This window comes from Myxocyprinus asiaticus, chromosome 1 (assembly GCF_019703515.2).
Source record: "Myxocyprinus asiaticus isolate MX2 ecotype Aquarium Trade chromosome 1, UBuf_Myxa_2, whole genome shotgun sequence".
Taxonomy (NCBI): domain Eukaryota; kingdom Metazoa; phylum Chordata; class Actinopteri; order Cypriniformes; family Catostomidae; genus Myxocyprinus; species Myxocyprinus asiaticus.
The window spans coordinates 39,891,482-39,911,122 of NC_059344.1; the positions used below are offsets into that span (position 1 = coordinate 39,891,482).

The 19,641-nt window shown below is 39.1% G+C and overlaps 2 protein-coding genes across 3 annotated transcripts in view; one reads left to right on the plus strand and one right to left on the minus strand.

The window, feature by feature from the left end:
• Positions 1 to 19,641, minus strand: part of abcf2b (ATP-binding cassette, sub-family F (GCN20), member 2b) — a 306,662-nt gene that overhangs the window by 130,179 nt on the left and 156,842 nt on the right. The gene's annotated exons all lie outside the window — the stretch shown is intronic.
• scrib (scribble planar cell polarity protein) overlaps positions 1 to 19,641 on the plus strand; it is a 139,797-nt gene that overhangs the window by 94,164 nt on the left and 25,992 nt on the right. Inside the window, exons 17-33 of one of the 2 annotated variants that reach the window (XM_051703552.1) lie at positions 423 to 512; positions 635 to 712; positions 867 to 1,196; positions 3,342 to 3,422; positions 8,057 to 8,302; positions 8,884 to 8,994; positions 9,097 to 9,273; positions 9,609 to 9,725; positions 9,978 to 10,166; positions 10,313 to 10,432; positions 10,523 to 10,579; positions 11,067 to 11,123; positions 11,434 to 11,514; positions 15,180 to 15,572; positions 16,864 to 16,935; positions 18,865 to 18,912; positions 19,207 to 19,332. In XM_051703552.1, coding sequence (XP_051559512.1) covers positions 423 to 512; positions 635 to 712; positions 867 to 1,196; positions 3,342 to 3,422; positions 8,057 to 8,302; positions 8,884 to 8,994; positions 9,097 to 9,273; positions 9,609 to 9,725; positions 9,978 to 10,166; positions 10,313 to 10,432; positions 10,523 to 10,579; positions 11,067 to 11,123; positions 11,434 to 11,514; positions 15,180 to 15,572; positions 16,864 to 16,935; positions 18,865 to 18,912; positions 19,207 to 19,332 — 2,373 coding nt within the window. The remainder of the gene's footprint in view (positions 1 to 422; positions 513 to 634; positions 713 to 866; positions 1,197 to 3,341; positions 3,423 to 8,056; positions 8,303 to 8,883; positions 8,995 to 9,096; positions 9,274 to 9,608; positions 9,726 to 9,977; positions 10,167 to 10,312; positions 10,433 to 10,522; positions 10,580 to 11,066; positions 11,124 to 11,433; positions 11,515 to 15,179; positions 15,573 to 16,863; positions 16,936 to 18,864; positions 18,913 to 19,206; positions 19,333 to 19,641) is intronic. The other variant, XM_051703556.1, reaches the window with a different exon arrangement.

Below are 19,641 nucleotides of genomic sequence, written 5' to 3' on the forward strand. Positions count from 1 at the left end.
GCTGGTCCAACTTGCAAATATCAAGGGCTTGTCTTAACAATTGAGCATCTGGACTTTTTGGGTAATATTTCAATTGAGTTGGTTCTCCAATGGTCCATGAATAATATGCTTTCACAAATTTGTATTTTAATAGTATGAAACAATATGCAGCATTGGTAATGTAGCAAGGAAAGGAGGCTGCTGGTTGGGACAATATACATGATCTGCCTAAACATGAAGGCAATGTTATTTACACCTCCTCCCTAAACAAGCATGTACTGCATGAAAACTTTATTCGTCACATGCCATACATGACTTGTCTTTTTGTTTTGTAAGTTAAACCACTTATAGCAAAACTAATAAAAAATTTTTTGAGACCTTCTTTTGAAGGACTTTTTTCCGCACCTCTCTGTGAATACCTGATGTGTTTGCTTCATCCGTAGCTGACCCTGACCATCCTGAGGCAGACTGGTGGGTTAGGCATCAGCATAGCAGGTGGGAAAGGATCTACACCCTACAAGGGTGATGATGAGGTATGTTTTCAGGGCTTTCAAATGATTAGTGAACTTCACTTAATGCCTTTGTTTTATTTGTTTGGGGATTGATTTGTGAGTGTTAGTAGGTTGTTCTAATGTTGTGCACGTCCTCTTTTTAGGGTATTTTCATCTCTAGAGTGTCAGAAGAAGGCCCCGCAGCCCGTGCTGGGGTCAAAGTGGGAGACAAACTTCTTGAGGTGAATATCTGTCCAGTTGTTTGACCATTTCTTCTGTATCTGTAACCAGTTGTTCTGTCATTATTTCCATTTGGCTGCACATTTGTACTCTCCAGTATTGCTCCGTACATTCATCCATTCCATTGTAAATTCTCCGTTCTCCTACTTAACTTAGGTAAACGCAGTAGACCTACATGGAGCAGAGCATCACACTGCTGTTGAGGCCTTGCGTAACTCGGGGGCAGCTGTGGCTATGACTGTTCTTCGGGAACGCATGGTGGAACCAGAGAATGCCATCACCACAACACCCCTGCGACCGGAAGATGATTATTTCCCTCGGGAAAGACGGTCTAGTGGGTTGCCTTTCCTCCTAGAACCGGGCTCACCTGCTGTTAGCGCTGGACCTTGCCAGCAACTAGCCACTTGTCTGGTCCGCAACGATAAAGGTTTAGGGTTCAGCATCGCTGGAGGGAAAGGGTCAACACCATACCAAGTAGGAGACAAGGTAAATAGCCCATTCATTTTTTTATAGATAATTTGTTTACAAGGCTTGATGTTGCAGATACACTTGTGACTTTCTAGTGAATATTTTATGGTGTTCATTGCTTGGTGTCAGGTTCTACAGGGTTTTTCCTTGGTGTTTGTTTAGAGCTCAGGGAGACTTTGGACATGTTGTCCCCTCTGTCCATACTGCCATGCAAAGTCAAAACACAGTCACCATGCCAACACTGAGACTGAGAAAAATTACTTCAGTTTTTTTGGTTTTAGTGTGGATTTTGTAGTTACTGCTATTTTCACACCAATTTCTTGAGCCAAAACCATCTGTTACAGGACAAATCATTGTCTAAAGCCCCAAGTATACTTCAGTTTTTACATGTACAATAGTGTATGCGTACAAGTCAAACACTCTAGCCTTTCAAAGTATACTCCATTTGACCATACACACTTGCACAGGGGGTTGACGCATGCGGGTCACGACTGGTATGAGATACTGGACTATTTCTCTTCAGGAGTTAAGACCCATAAAGATGTATTTATAGCCTTTAGACTTGAGTTATACAAATGAAGGTCTCTCCTGACATCCTCACCTACGCTCTTGACGTGCACATCGACTGTTGTTGTTTTCACCATCATCTCCTGTTGTTAACTGCTGTTTAAATCATCGCCTTGCACTTTTTTGTGAAAGCAACTGCCCAACGGTGAGTGTTACTACCTTGTGGGCCCTCTAATTAGTGCAAATAATTCCAGGTGCATGCGCAGACTATGCATGCAGTGCTCGAGCTATGTGCTGATGATGAAATTTACATCACTCACCCTGTTTACATATGCTAGCGTACATGTCAAAGCTGAAGTACTGCATACTTTGAGCTTAAGCGGCTGTACACAATGAACCAACAGTTTTCGCGTCCTTTTAAGTTGTTTTGTTCATTGTTTTTCTTAGTAAACATGCTCTAGATGGACTTCTTTAACTGTTGCACCATGTCTCGCTGTTGAGTGCCGCATTTTGAAGACGATGTGTTAAGTTAAAAGAACTTCAGCTTTTAAAAACGCATCTCGAGACACTTGCATTCTGTTCTATTTGTTGTGCTCCTAGCTTTTTTAACATAAGCATGTGTTTTGCCTTTTGAATGGCAGAATACTTTCATTTTTAAACATACTCTGCATAATAATCCTCTGAACTGCACTCTTATCGCTGCACTTCTAGATTTGATCACCAAGGCAACAATGATTTAAGTTACAAGGCCTGACACCCGATAGGGCTGTAAATTAGAGGCAGGCAGGGGGATGAAGTATTTTGGGATCTTCACCGCAATCACATATCATACTGCCCTCTATCTTTGTGACATGCGCACACAGCCACATGCTCACACCACAGTTATGAAGGAGACACAGTCACAAATTAGCACATGCACACACTCTTTGCTGAATAATTGTAAGTCTTGTTTTTGTCCTGCTTGACATATGTGTTTGCTTTAGTAAGTAGATTTTCTTGGTAAATGCAGCATCTCACTGACTTAACTGTAAGCGATTTTGAGCCTTTGGCATGAAATATTCCGTTCACATATTGAGAGAACATACTTTGATAAACATAAGTGCTGACAAAGGCTGTGTGACGTCTGTTAAATCAGTGCATCTGTTAAACTAAGACATGCTTCTGAATGTGTGTACCTCATAGCCACTAAAATAACTGCAAAGGTTTTTAAGATAAAAGTGGCCTTGAAAGCAATAAATCATTTCCATTTAATATTACAATGTTATACAGTGTGGAATAGGGACTGTGTGTGAAAATTTACTTTTTAAATATATAGTATTGGATTTACCTATGCCCTAATGGGCCGTTAAAACAAAGCTGATAATTTTAGGTTAAGGTCAGAAGGATATTTTTCTCCATTAGAGGGTCATGGCATTGCAGTATGTTGCGCCTGCCTGCAACCCCGGAATACAGAGACAACTTTAACAGCTAGACAGGAGCATTGAGCTCTATGTTCAGGCCAACTTCTACTCACCAACAAGCTGTACACACTGGTGTGTATGGTCAGTTTTTGTTTCTCTTAGTGAATGCAGAATGCAGTGAATTCCCTGCTGTGACTCTTTTAAAAAAAAGTTCTAGTACTGTTGTCTTGACTCTGCTCTCTTGCTTTACTTATAGGGAATCTTCATCTCTCGCATTGCTGAAGGAGGAGCTGCTCACAGAGACAACATCCTACACGTGGGTGACAGGGTCATATCAGTGAGTCCAGTCTGTCTCTTTTTCTCTCTCTTTCTCTCTCACTCTCTCAATTCAATTCAATTCCATTTAAAGTGCTTTATTTTTTTATATAGGGAGATCAGTGTAATTAACACATCAACACATTCATGTTTTATTCTTTCTCTTTCCATACAATGAATGTAAATAGCAATTGGGACTTTCAAGCCTCAAAAGGTATAAAAAAAAATAGATGATGGCTCAAGTTTCGTTTTGGCTAAACTATCATTTTAAGTAAATATTAGATTAAAAAACATTAATGGTTAAGCAATATGGGTTTTTCGGTGTCTGATCCTAATAATGATATCAAGAGAGAAGGGTGGCCTATGGGTGATATAATGCTGATATAATATAATACAATTTAATTTAACATTTTTATTTGTATAGCGTTTATGCTGTAACAGAAAAAAACTGTGAAGTCTTAGAGTCATCATTGTGCGATTTGAGTCAATAATAAGTCAGTAATATTTGTATTTAGACTCCCGGTGAGAAAGCCAAAGGCGACATTGGCAATGAACAAAAAAACTCCATAAGATGTTGGTTAATGGAGATCAAAAAACTTTGGGAGAAATGATGCTCACTTTTGGGGCCAGTACCCTTCTGGCTAAACAGCATGAATATAATACCAGTATTAGTTATTTATGTGCAGAACAAGTCGTGTTTCAAATTAGTAAACTAAGTAAATGTTATGGGCCAATGTTTAACAAATGATTTTGTATGAACTGTATGATTAATGAGTAAAAGTCTTTAAAGTCCCATCTTGGATTGACTGCGGAAGTGCACATAGATGCAGTGTCCTTTGTTATTTGGCTATATAAGGCTTTAGTTGGCAATTAATTTTTTGTCTATGTATTCCATTTTAAGACAGTTTAGTCCATGCTTTCACCAAGATGATGCAAGTCACAGTAAGGGGCATCACAGTCTGGCAAGTAATTTAGCAAGTAAATAAACAAGTTCACCAAAAAAAAAAAGTGCACAAATATTGGGCTATTAATTGGCCTGGCCTTTAAATCAGTCTATCACTTTAAGAAATCCTAATAAATTCTTTCAGTCTTTGTATCACTAATATCCCATAGTATTTGTTACTATAATAATTGATCATTGTTATTATGACCAAGTCAGTCAAAGTTCAGCAGAGTGCAACAAGAAATGTTGTGCCGTTTTTATTGTGTGCTGTATGTCATAAACTCTCTGCTTCACTCTGAGCAGATGTGTATGGATGAAATTCGTAATATATAATTGTGCACTCCTCTTCTGAAACGGTAGTTTGTGTTTCTACTCTGCATTGTTCTAATATCAACTGTTTTGTCTCCTTTGAGCCCTCTCTGTTTCAAGATTGAGCTTTTTTCTCCCTCTGACCTTGCATGGGATTTCACTAACACACTACTTGTCTGCTTGGTGTTGGGAGGTTTTTGGCTTGTTTTATGGGCCTACTGTTATGGTAACTGCATGTGTTACCATAGCAGCTGCTGCTCTATCACCCAATGGTAAGCGCCGGTACTGAATGGTCAGTGCTGACCTCTGTTTGTCACCATGATGGAACTTCTTACTGTTAAACACAGGAACTAGAAATTAGGAAAAGTCTTCCAGGCACAAAATAGTACTGATGTAGATGTTCAGGCCACATTATACCTGCAGAGAGATGTCCACATGTTCTGCTACTCTTCTGTGTTTTAATGACATAATAAATCACTGTAAGCCCCAATTCCAGTGATAGCATATCATGCTTGACTACATAAAGACATGTTTATAATACTACTTTTTGCCAGATGTAACAAACATAATTAAAGGTGCTGTAAGTGATTTTTTTTATTAAATGACATGCAGAAAATTTAGCCATTACCTGTCAGATATCACTGAAATATGTGCCATGAAATATCACACCTGTCCTTAAAACAGCCCCATGCTGGGTAAGCAGCACCAAAAACTATGTTTATGGTCAGATCGTTTGTTAAGCCAATCACAAGATTTTCTGCCCATCAGTCATTGTGCTGCTTCTGTGAAATTCTCATGATCAGATGGCGAAATGTGTTGTCCAACACAGTGGTCTCTGGTATGTTTGACTCCATTTTTGTATTAAGATGTGATTCAGGTGATCCGATCACGTGATCAGGCAAGACACATCACTGTTTACTCTTGGTCACTTAAATGTGTCTCCTGTGACCACTTGTGAACGGTTTGGGAGGGGAGGGATTCTGTTTTTATGATGACATCAATCACTATGTCAGTGTGTTACTGCATGATATTAAAGTGCAACAAAGTCAGAAAAGACAAAGAAAGTGCGAAAGAATCAGCATGCTGTTTCTCCAAGATGCATATGAAATTTAAAGAACAAACACAGCATTTTGAGCAGAATTGTCCTTTATGTTAGTGGATTAGCTGTATTAACCTGAGCTGCAGATGTTCGTGCTTCTCTTAAGTGTCCTTGCATGTTGATAGCAGACACACTTAAGAAGAAAGTTTACACACTGTTTTAGTGCAGCGGTTGATTGACAGGTAAGGGATGGCGCTTCACTTCTGTCCAGGACACATACAGGATAGATTAGCGTTTACACCTCAAATGTGATATGGTCATATGCGTTTTTGACCACATTTGTATGTTGTTTTTGTGATCCAATCAGAAAATGTTTTAGAACTCATTTCCACCTGTATTTGACGTTGACCACATGAGATCGGATCACCCAAAATGCATATTAATACTAGGTGACATTGGGGTCTTTGTGTGTGTGTCTTTTTTGGAAAGAGGGGGCGTGGCAAATTCAACAGCTAGTCTGGTGGAAATTCCAGAATGGCTAAAATTGCTTACAGCACCTTTAAAGGACAAAATTTAAAGGCTTGAGTTAAGATGCTAAACACTACTGGGGGGGCTGGGTAGCTCAGCGAGTAAAGACACTGACTACCACCCCTGGAGTCGCAAGTTCTTGCTGAGTGACTCAGCACGCCCAAAATCCAGGGCGTGCTGAGTGACTCCAGCCAGGTCTCCTAAGCAACCAAATTGGCCCGGTTGCTAGGGAGGGTAGAGTCACATAGGGTAACCTCCTCGTGGTCGCTAGAATGTGGTTCGCTCTCGGTGGGATGCGTGGTGAGTTGTGGGTGGATGCCGCGGAGAATAGCGTGAAGCCTACACACGTGCTATGTCTCCGCTGTAACGCACTCAAAAATCCAAGTGATAAGATGCGCGGATTGATGGTCTCAGACGCGGAGGCAACTGAGATTCGTCCTCCACCACCCAGATTGAGGCAAGTCACTATGCCACCACGAGGACCTAGAGTGCATTGGGAATTGGGCATTCAAAATTGGGGAGGAAAAGGGGAGAGAAAAGAAAAAAAAGATGCTAAATACTAAATACCACTGTTGTGAGTGACTCACTATATTAGTTCTTGACATATATGGTTGAATCACTCACAACAGTGCTATGTTGTCTAGGACTAAGCTTGATTATTTTGAGTGAAACTGCTTCCTCATTCTTAGAAAAATCGTCTGATCATAATACATAAGGTATATTTGGAGATTTATGTTGGTTTGGTTAGATGTACAGTACCAGTCAAAAGTTTTGAAACACTTGACCGAAATGTTTCTCATGATCTTAAAAATATTTTGATCTGAAGGTGTATGCTTAAATGTTTGAAATTAGTTTTGTAGACAAAAATATAATTGTGCCACCATATTAATTTATTTCATTATAAATCTAAATTTTAATAAAAAAAAGAAGTTTTTGAAATGGATGACTTGGACCAAATAATAAAGAAAAGCAGCCAATAAGTGCCCAACATAGATGGGAACTCCTTCAGTACTGTTTAAAAAGCATCCCAGGGTGATACCACAAGAAGTTGGTTGAGAAAATGTCAAGAGTACATGTTTGCAAATTCTAGGCAAAGGGTGACTACATTGAAGATGCTAAACTATAACACAGTTTTGATTTATTTTGGATTTTGTTTAGTCACAACATAATTCCCATAGTTCCATTTATGTTATTCCATAGTTTTAATGACTTTACTATTATTCTAAAATGTGAAGAAAAAAATTATAACAAAGAATGAGTAAGTGTTTCAAAACTTTTGACCGGTAGTGTATCACAAGTTATAGTAGAGTGTTAGGTAAGCTGTGGGGTATTATAAGGCTGCTCTTTCCTATCTGCTCTAACACACTTTTAAGTGAACTTGCTGCCTAAAGCACCCTCGACTCTTCCTCATCTCCTAACTGGACAACCTTCTCTTTTTTGTTATATTTCCCCAAATTCAAATTTGCCACTGAGGATAATTTTGGCTTCATGCATGATTTTCACCCAGGTTTTTTAATCAAATATGCAGGTAAATCCACATTAATCTAACCTTATCAGGCCTGTGAATGCATTAGAGGGCTCAGTATTTGCGATGGCTTCAGATGTTCCAAATCGCTCCTAAATCCTGATTTTAGAGTAAATATTTTTAAACAACACCTGGGCACTTTAATGCTCCCTAAACGTCACCAGGATGAATGAAACGCCACTGACATACAGCACTTAAAGAGCCAGTAGGATGTGTCATCACATGCTCTGCACGAGTGGTTCTCTCTGCCCGTTCTGGGCACATGGCTCTCCTTGACCATCCCTTTACTCTGGTGTTTGGCTGTCGCTCCAGATCAATGGTGTAGACATGACAGAGGCCAGACATGACCAGGCAGTAGCGCTTCTTACTGGCACCTCCCCCACCATCACCCTGCTGGTCGAGCGGGACCAAGCCAGTGCAGGGGGCGGCTCCCCTCGAACACGGCCTCATTCCCCCCCTCCTCCAGAGCCCTCTGAGTCCCCTGATCAAGAGGATGGAGGAGACGAGCTCCTTGGAAACAATCTCAGTTGCCCCATGGAAGATGAATACCCCATTGAGGTGAGAGCAGGGCCAAAGGTGTTTATCTATCGCTTATTATGGTTACACACAACAACAGAGTGTGGCTTTGTATTTATCTCTGTAGAGTGTTCAGCAACTTTTATACTGCTTTTAAATTTGTTAATGCATTTTTCAGAAATGTATTGTACTAAATAGCTTTGTTTGCCATTTTAATTCCTCGCTCAACAGCGAAAATGGTGCACGGTATGAATATTGCATAGTGCTTGAGTGTTAGGATTGTGCTTTGGCCTTTGATTGGTTATGTTCAAAGTAATGGTGAAATTTCTAATGTTCATCCATTAAAGTTTTTATGTGTGTTCCTTTGATGAAAAGTTGTGTAGTTGTATGACTTGTAGAAGACGTTAACATCACAAGTAGCTGAACCTTCAGTTCATGCTCGTACCTTTTCCATTATGTTCTAGATACTGTAGCTTGATAGCCCAACTTACCAAATTTAATGAAGTTCAAACATTTTGTGTCATCGGTGATCAGAGCATGTCTTCATTTTTAGAGCTATTACAATCCAAGCATCATAAATTCATCCAATTTTAACAATTGTTTCCCTTTTATGGCCTGGATAGGAAATAACATTGATCAAAGCAGGTGGTCCCCTGGGTTTGAGCATTGTAGGGGGTAGCGACCATGCCAGCCACCCATTTGGAATTAATGAGCCTGGTGTGTTCATCTCAAAAGTAAGTTTACAGAACTGTCTGATATTTTTGCAGGCCATAAATTATGTCCAGTGAAATATGTCAAATTTATTAGATTTTTGACGCTTTCGTATTTGTGTGTAGGTCATCCCTAATGGTTTGGCCTCTCAGAGTGGGCTGCGTGTGGGCGATCGCATCTTGGAGGTGAATTCCATTGACCTGCGACATGCCACACACCAAGAAGCTGTTCGAGCCCTGCTCTCCAACAAGCAGGAGATCCGCATGCTTGTGCGCAGAGATCCTTCGCCCCCTGGCATGCAGGTATACACACATTTATTTTTAGGGATGAATGGAATGAGAAATGTGTTTGTTTCCTAGGACTTCAGACCGGTGACCTGTTGCCATCATCGTACAAGTGGTCTCTTTCCATGGATACATGAGTCACATCTATGGAACTGTCCTGGCTAAAGCGGATCTAGTTGCTCTTTAGCTAAAAATAGATGGCTTACGATGATTTATAACCCTTATTAGGTTTATAAAAAAGTGTTGGTATCACATATTTTTTTTTTTTTTCTCTACATTTTAAAAATCCTACATGAGACCTGAGCTATTTAACATACCCTCTAATTCAAAACATGCTCTGTGTCACTGTGTAGGAGATTGCCATTCACAAGCAGCCTGGAGAAAAGCTTGGCATCAGCATTAGGGGCGGAGCTAAAGGCCATGCAGGCAACCCCTTTGACCCCACAGATGAAGGCATCTTCATTTCCAAGGTAACCATACAAGACATTTTTGTCAGGTATTTATCTTAATCTTATATATTTCCAGGATTCTGATAACCTTTTTAAACATTTGGATCTGGTAACCTCAATGATAATTTCTTCAAAACATCACAGTCAGGTTATAAGCAGCTTTGCTTTAACTTCGCTTCGTTTTTCATCATGAAAGTCATGAAATTTATTTACGCTGCTTATTCTTATTGGAAAGTCCTTGATCTGTTTCACAAATGTTGCTGTCACTTGAAGGTGAGCTCCAGTGGTGCAGCTGCTCGAGATGGGCGTCTGCGGATAGGCATGCGTATTCTGGAGGTGGGCAACAACAGTCTGCTGGGAATGACACACACTGAAGCAGTGAGGGTCTTGCGTGCTGCTGGTGATTCCCTGATGATAATTGTGTGTGATGGCTTTGACCCAAGAAACTCTGCTGGCATGGAGGTAAGCACCTATTTATAAGGGAGGAGACAAGATCTGCTCAGACATAATTATTGAGTCATTTGGCTAACTGTAATGTATATGTAAATAATGTATTCATTAAATTCCAGAGATTGATTGATTGATTTGTTGATTGATTGTGTTTTCAGGCATCTCCTGGTATTATTGCAAACCCGTTTGCTGCAGGTATTGTTCGTAAGAACAGTATGGAAAGCATCTCGTCAGTGGACAGAGATCTGAGTCCTGAAGAGATTGACATCATGCAGAAGGTGAGCTTTGCTTCCTGCATCAAACAGAGCAGAAACTATAAAGTTGGATGTGTTGAAAATAACATTTGTCTGTCTGGCTTTCTTCTGTAGGAGGTGGAGATGGCGAGGGAGACGTCACAGTGGGAATGGGAGGAGATGGAAAAAGTGGTGAGTGATTTCCTCCCCAAATGCCTTTTTCAAAAAGGATTATTGTATAATATAGTAATTGCTGTGAAAATGACAACTATTTCCAAATTCCTGAAGAAACCTCCCCTATAACTTGCTAATATATGCGGATCTGTCTTCACTTTCTCTTATCTTTTGCCCCTCCTACCCCCATACCCTTCTGAATGGTCTTGGGTGCTGCTCAATCCACACACCACATTTTCTTTCTATTCAATTCCATTCACCATTTCCTTGAAATATGTTCATGTGTCATCATGCTCCCCTCATTTCGTGGTTCATCAACGTCGCCACATCACTTAACCCATTAACCCCATTGTTGCAATGGATACCATTGGGGTGTGTGTGTGTGTGTGTGTGTGTGTGTGCGCGTGTCCAAATTTTTGTGGGAAAAACATTGCTTGTCTGTGTGATTGGTGAACCTGACCCCCACCCCCCGCCATCCTATTTGACCCTCCCTATCTTGATAAAGGAGCGCATGCGCTTGGAGCGCGAGGAGGCAACTCGCTTGCTGGAGGAGGAAACAGAGGTGAGGCCTTATGCCCTCCCTGTCTTTATGCCCAACAAAAGGGCTTGGGGAGCACAACATGGAACCAGTTGTCACACAGTCTAAATTGTATCTGAACCTGTGAGCAAACTCTGAGGGCACACAATTTTTCTTAAGAGTTTCTGGGGATCCAAGCTTAATGAAAAGTGAAAATAAAGTCAGAAAATTGTTGAACATGAATCCTAAAAATTTTTGAAAGTAAAGTGTCTGCAATTAATTCTATGTGTTGTTGGAATTAAATGTAAACAAAGATCTTTCAATGTTCTCTTTCAATGTAACCCTCTATCTACAGAACTTGAGCACTGAACCACTGAAACTGGACTACAAGACACTGGCAGCACTACCGCAGACTAGTCTACAGAAAGTTAATCGAGTAAGTTTCTATGTGTAAAATCCTCCCCTTTTACAAAATGTAATATTTCAAGGAGTGAAAGTGTCTCCTGCAGAGTGTCATGCTCTTCTCTTTCTAAAACTGTTTAAAACAATTTCTGTAGTTCTTGTCATTCTGGCTAGTTTGATGATCTCATTTTTATAGAATTATTTGATCTTAAAAATCCATTTGTCAGACTGCTGGACCATTTATGTCAACTGCAAAAAAGCTAAAAGGTGATAAACAGTGGTGAAATGGTGACTATTAACAGCACCTACAATATATACTTTCCCTGTAAACATTCATATAGATTCTAACCTATAAAAAAGAAAATGTTAATGGACTTGTTTGTCTACTCATTTATCTACTCAACTGCCCATTTCCATTTATTCATTTGGGAGATGCTTTTATCCAAAGCAAAAGAATGTGTACTTAAGTATACATTTTATGTAATTGAACAGAGCATTACTAGGAACATGTTTGAAGCCCAAATAAGATTAAATTTACAGTATGTTTCTAACTGATGGTTTCTTATAACATGACTGCTGTGTGTGACTGAGTGTGAATATATCCGTGCCTTATTTTAAATGAAGTTCAAAGTATTATGGCTGTTTTAAGTTAAAATAGACCTTTAATACTACTGCAAGATCTTTTTAGACCCATTTATTACCAGCTAATCACAAAATAAATTATCTGACCCACCTCTGATACCTCCTGTCACTGTTTCATGTGAGAAGGTCCTGAGATTTGTTCATGCCTTTCTCTGTTTTATGATCTTCTTAATTGGACCCTTATCTGGAAACAACATAGAGCTAATTTTTTTTAATTATTTATTTTTTTTTTTTTTTATCATAACTACATTGTTAAAGCCAAAATCAACATAAGATATTATCTTAACTTATTATCTTAATGTTATCAGATTATCTTAATTTGGTCAATTCTATCATTGCCATTTAGTTACTTAAAGACCTGTCAATGCAGGAGACTTTGCATGCCGTAATCATCTACTGGATATACATTTCTTGGATATACAAGTCTGCTGACTTGCCATTAAATGATCAGGTTGATATGTATTACAGTACCATTGTTCTTCTGAAACAGTATCAGGTCAAGTCTTACATTTTTCAGAAGTGCTCATTTACTAGTGGTGCCAAAGGTGAAGCAGGCCAGCTGCTGACTGAAGCGTTCAGAAATGGCAGGCTTGGATCTCATTCCAGCCATACCACTGACAAAATACAGACAGGTTGTAGTTGCTGGTGCTTGAGGTGGAGTGAGAGGGGAGGTGCTGGCTGACAGCTGACAGCAGCTCAAGTTATTTTAAAATAAATTCTGTGCTCTGACTGGATAACTTTTTAGTGGGTGGGTGTGACTGTTGAGGATGAGGGTCTCATGGTAGATCTCAGTGTCTTGAAAGTTAAAAGTTGTCTAGTGTTGAGCCTCTTAGAATCTGCCGCTCCTGTCATCTTACTGTAAGTGTACCTCCTTTACAACCATTTTCTCCTTTCTTTCATTTCTTTAGCACCCATTTCTACCTTACTTCCTTTACTATTTTTACTTGTGCTGAGTATTTTATCTGAGTAAAACTGGTGCTCTTTATTCAAGTTTAATTGCTGGAATAAAATCATTACGTTACTGTTAGATATCAAGTTTATAGGGAGTCGGTGTTAAATTAATTGTTCACCCAAAAATGAAAATTCGGTCATTTATCCACCCTAAACCATATGTTTTTTATTTTTTTATTTTTTTTTTTTATGTGGACCACAAAAGGAGTTGTTTGTCAAAATATTAGCCTAAGTCACTATTTTCTTCCATTGCATATTTTTTTCAGTGAAAGGTGACTGAGGCTAGCATTCAGCCTAACACCTTCTTTTGTGTTCCACAAAAGAAAAAAAGCCATATGGGTTTGAAACAACATGAGGGTGGGTAAATGACAAAATTTTCATTTTAGGTGAACTAACTCTGTATAGATAGTATACTATTTTATGATAGTGTGCACACATCCCTCATATAGTGGTTTAATAATGCCTTAAATTGTGTTTAACAAAGGTGATGTAATGTCATATCTACTCTTCTATTTAAAAATGCAAATTTTGATGCTGATTTTCACAGAACAATGTGCTTTGTGCATTTTTTGTTTTTATTCATGCTATATAATGGGCCTTGAGATACTCCTTGTCCCTTTGTATGCAGTTTTAGCCTGCATGTCTTTTTTGGGACTGTTTAACCTACATAGCACTAGCAGCTGTTTCTCAGTGAGGAATGGAGAGGGGGTTAACTGCTCTTAGATAGGGAAACACTAGTGCAAGTCTTTTCACCCTCACATGATTTGCAAAATATGAAGAGCAGTTTAGTTCCATTAGTCACTGCTATTTATGGAGACTGGTTTGTAGAGCAGCCTTCTTTTATTAGCACAAGAGCTTTTGAATTAAGTCTTTATTAGTACAAGACCATTAGTTGAAATAGACCGTCACATCTAAAACATCAGGATGTGCAACCAACCTCCTAAAGGGCCCATCATTTAAGCTTTTGGTATTGTACTGTATATTGTCAACAGTTATAGTCTGTGAAGCTCCTTTTATTGTGTTTTGAGAATCCGGAGTACAAAGTGTATGCTCTTTAAAGTTTCATACCTGGCAGCTATGGCAATAGGTGCAGCTATGTAAATTGTTTGCATATTGCAAATTGTTTGTGATATGAACACAATGTATTGTTTATGTTACATTGCACAAATGTGATCTTGTTCTGGGTGGCCTGTGTACATCACACCATTATTTGTTTCTAGTTAGATTTTAGACTTGAATGAGCTCTTAAAGTCAGTATTTGCATTGAGGTAATTCATGATGTTGAGTGAGAATGTGAATTGTGTATGTAACTGCAGACAGAACATTAGTGACTCATGTTCTCTAGGACTGAGTTACTGTATACTGTGACATTTCTTAGGATGGTGGGATCTTTACTCAATTGAATCTGAGTGACCAGTGCATGCTTGTGACTCACATGGCTATGATTTTTCTCAACTCTGTCAGACTCGACTAGGGCTGCACAATTAATAAAAACATTTTAAAAATCAGTTACGGCTGCTGCTGCAATTTAATTATCATTTAAAGAAGTCCATTTAGATCTGCTCCCTTTGCACCAAAATTTGTATTCACAATTTTTCTTCAGTGGTTGAGTATTGTAACCAGTCACAGTCAGGTCCGTTAAGTACATAAGCCTATAAGTAATGGTGCAACAAAGCTAGAATGCCCCAATTACAAATAACAACAATGAAGTAATCAAGGGACACACATCTCAGCTTGTTTTTGGAAGTGTAGCCTACATAAAGAATATGGCTTGCATTTGCCACACACAAAATATGTATATTATTGTAAATTCCATTAATCAAAATTAATAATTTATTACAATATCAAGGGAAATAAACAACAATTATGATTTTTGTCTTAATCGTGCAGCCATAGACCCATTTGTTTCACTCCTCACTGCATCTCTTTTTTTTTTTTAAGTATCCCTTTTATTTGCTTTGCTGTGTTCTTATCTTTTGTGTAAACACCATCTCATTTTCCTGTCCCTTTTGTGTATCATTAGTTGCTGTTTTACTTGTCTCTGTTTCTCTCTCATATTATTTCTCCCTTGTGTCTCTCTCAATCACATTCTTTTTCATTCCTTAGTTTTCTCCTTCCTTTGCTACATTCACCTCAATGGAGGCTGCCATGCCAGCTGGCCTTGTAGACCCCCTGGGTTTTGAGAAGGTTCATGCTTCTATGTACCATGTAGAAACCGTTGTACCTACTTCATCCCCAACCAACCAAGCCACAAGTTCAGCAGCATCTAAACAGCACCAAGCCATCACATGTGACCCCATCCCAAATCTCGGAGTGCCACAAGAATCTAAAGAGGAAGAAGAATGTCTTGTGGATTCTCAGCCTATCAGCTTTAATGAAAACCCCTTCCTTCTGGCTAATCGCAAGAGCAGAGGCCTCCCTCCTGAGGAGCGTATTTTATCAGGGCCACCTGTGGGTTATGGCAGGCAGGGGCAGCTGCAACCCTGGTTGTACAGCAAGGCAAGCGGCCTTGGGGAGTGTGTTATCTGGGCAAGCATGGTTTGTCATGACTAGCTATTTAGGGTTAACCTCAATTGCAAATGGCATCCAAATATCTGTGGGGATACCTGCATTAGGTTGAACAATATCTTGAAAAAATTACCTTTGTGAAAAACTGCCTTTGTTTTTCTGGAAGTTTCTGAAACATGCATATTTATATGTTTATTTCCTATATTTAGAAAATAGGTGGAGCTGGCTGTTAAGATGGCACAGTTCAAAAATTGGAACCCTTTGTAATATATGCACCCTTATGGTTATACTTACAGGCCCTGGCATACTTCATATGAAATCGAAGAACAAATGGGTGTGAATTCATTTAGAACAAAATATGTCAAAAATATATTTTGAGTTTTTTCAGTAGTCCATAACAGCTCGCCAGGACAAACTTTCAGGAAAATTTCATACTGGCTGCTGAACACCACCTTACTGCCAGTAGTCCACGTCATCGGGGGCATAATCTACTGCATATATTCTACTCATAGAATGAGGCATAAAGTCATTGATAACACATTTTAATGTCACAGTAGTCAAGATTGCACATGTAGTCTTGTGCGTCCTCATATTTAAATGCTCCTCTGAACGCCTTCCACAGTGGCATGGCTGGTGTCTGAACATTTACAAAGTCCTCAGCTGTATTGAACATCTTTTTGGCTTTCAGCAAAGAATGAAGAATATGTATCTCTATGAATATGCTGGGGCCTTAAGGCATTAGAAGATTCCTAGGGAGCCTGGGAATGCTTTAAATGTAAACTTAACAGGTGTAGATTTAAAGGGTGAAGAGTTTGTCACTTACCTTTAAACATACAAACTGACCATTTACAGGAATTAAAACAATTTGAAGTTAACAATTGTATCTGTTTCTGTAGCATAACAATAATATAGACATTTCTGTTTGGATGAAAATGTTTTTATGGCATCAGTACCTGATTTTGGATGATCTGTGGCACGTAATACAACACGAGCACCGTCATGAGAGCAAGCAATATTACAGCTGCAACATGCAAGCCTATTAAAACCTGCTTAAGGCAGTTGCTTGTGGTTTGACATTTGGATATTTCTCGAGTCAAGATTAACTACTTTAATGAAACTCTACATGATAAATTATTAGTTATACACTGCTCTGCTAGAACTGTAAATTGGTAAATGTTGCCTATTGGAAAAGCCAGACCTCATCTTGCTTTGTTGAAATACTTTATAGACCTTACTTGTTCTCATTACATGCTGTGATGCTGGTTCTTTTCCCAAACTCCAGGCTTCTCCATCTGAACCTCTCCGGTTTGACAGTCCAGTGCGAGATGCAGCACACTCTCCATGCAACTCACAGGTCAGGCCAGTTTAAAATCGTATTCAGCCCCCCCTTTTCACCATCAGCCATTCTTTTGTCATTTTCAAGCTGCTGTCAAACATTTACAAATAGAAAGCATGTATGCAGATTTGCATGGTCAAAATGCCTCTATTTTAAGCTCAGGCCTAGACATACTTCATGAAATTAGTGTTTTGGTTGATCCCATTTCGCTGATTTCTTCGCATTCTGCCCTCGTCATGACTTTACTTCTCTTCTCAGCAGTCTCACAAATCTTCCTCTGTGATGCTTGGAAGGGAGGTTCGATATGTAAGTGGGCTGTCCAGCCCTGTTTGGCCTGCTGTAGCTTTTTTGGCTTTGCACTAGATGTAACGAGAGGAATGGCATCTTCTGCATCTTTAAGGGATTTCACAGAAAATAACATTTGAGCCTGTAAGTGTTGAGGCTTTGGGAATTATGTAGTGGCTCAGGGCTTCATTGGCTGAAATATATTACACGTAAAGCTGAAGTGTGTAATTTATGCACCAAGTGCCACCAAATGGAACTGCAAAAATAAACTTTGTTTTTAAAACAGTTTTCTGAATACACCCCCCATCTGCCATTGGTCAACCAAAGAGATAGTCCCACCCCCAACTCACGCTATTGGTTGAGCAACATTATTGGGGCGGGTCTAAGCGGGTCGGTTGAAACAAACATAGGAATTTGTTAAGTGCCAGAGAGAAAGAATGCTCACAGTTTGCAAGAAAATTAACCTCTGAATGCATGACTTATAGTTGTCTCTGGATATTAAGATGGGATAGGAGAAAGTATTTTAACACACAGAAAAAAATACATACATCAGCTTTAACAGCTTGAAATATCTTAGGATCTGACCTTTGAAGTGGCCTGTTGTGTCAGAGATATCAGCTGATTTTTAATGGAGTCAGATCAAGAGGAATTCAATTATCCTTGTTCTTTAGAGGTAAAAGAGCTTGATATACTGTACTATGAAAACATGCAGTAAATTTCAGACTTCAAAAACTTCATCGTCACTCCAAAATGAGAATGAATTAAAATTAGGCTGCAAAAATGACTTGTCCTGAACTTGCAAAACTCTCTGACGTCTATGTTTACACATCAGTGAAGTCTGTTGGGTGATTTGAAACATGCTGGATGGATACTATTATTCCTAAACACCAGATAAAACTGGTTAACAGATAAAAGATAAAAATGTGTGATAGTAAAACCTTTGCTGTTCCTGGCTGTGCGTCACATCTTCTGCTCTGCATATCCTTCCGAAGGATCCCAGCCTTAGAAACAAGTAGTTAAAGTTTATTTTTAATGTCCCTGGTCATTTCAATATGACATTAACCAATTATGCAGCACCGTTTGTTTTATGAATCTTTGCAATAGGCTGTTGTTATAGGACAGCGTAGTTAAAAACTGCAAGCCTTCAGCCTAAGTGTCTTACCGGATAAAAGCTCTGTTGTTCATTTCACATGCAAAGGGGGTGTCTTTTATTCTTAGGGTAAGAGAGAGGGTAAAAATGGTAGTAAAAATTACTTAATGACTGTTTTTGGCACAGAAAACTATTAACATTTTAAGTGGACCTCTGTGGGGAAAATGTATGTTGAAAATGTATGCCAACTGCTTATTATCATTAAGGTGGGGAATGCTTGAACTGCGTCTGAAGGTTTCATTGTAAATAGCTATTTAAAACTACACAACACGCACATTACAAAGTATTGTTGTCTTTAGTATTATAAAACCATGCTGATAATTGGATGCTAAAGAAACCAGTGCCATTGTCTTTAAGTTTTCATTGCTCCTTTGTCATTGGCGTATTGTTCATGACATGAGCCTAAGTGGGCAGTTGCTTGACTTCAGACAGCAGATCCCTTATTTAAACATGGTCTTCTAATTTAAAAATTTTCATTATCATACTCATATATTTTTCTTTTTGTATTCCAGTCAAACATCCATTTCCCCTCAAATGCAAACACCAAGGATAATTCATCAGTGAGTGTCAAAAAGTGTATACAACTTTAATTACACTAGAGCAAGTTTATGATAATGATTATGTTGATGAGAAATACATTACCAGCCTTTGTTGAATATGTGAATTGTTGTGAGTCACTAAATGTTAATATTGCACTAAATGTGTTCAGTTACAGCTATTCTCAATTGCTTTGGTATAGTTTATTAGCTGCTGCAGGGTAGCTGTAATACTTTCATAAACAGTTTTTCCCCAGCCTGATTGTTGGTTGATCGATTTGTTGATTGATTGTCACATTTCTCTCCGTTTCTTTCTAGACTAAACCTGGTGCCATCCAGCCTCTCTCTCGGGTGCATCCTGCTGCGTCTCCAGTCAGTCAGGATGGCCACAGCAGTCCCAACCCTTTCCAGCATGGCCTCTCTCCCATCAATTCCCAGACCACTGTAAGATCCCTCACCACTGTCTGAACCCTAATGAGGCTCCTCTGTTCATCCTCAATTACCAATGACTAAAGACCAACAGAAACTTATGCCACTGTTGTTTTTTTCTATATGCATTTTAAGGTGTGATTTGTGATGTGCCTGTTAAACCTTGAACTGTCACACCATAATACAGGTCAAACTAATGGGTCAGATCTATTTTAAACTTCTAACTGCAATTAACATTGTGCTTGTTTTCTATCAAGACACCTCTTTTGGAATTTTTTCCCCCCCAAATCACACACTACATTGTTTGCACAGCAAAGTTTACAC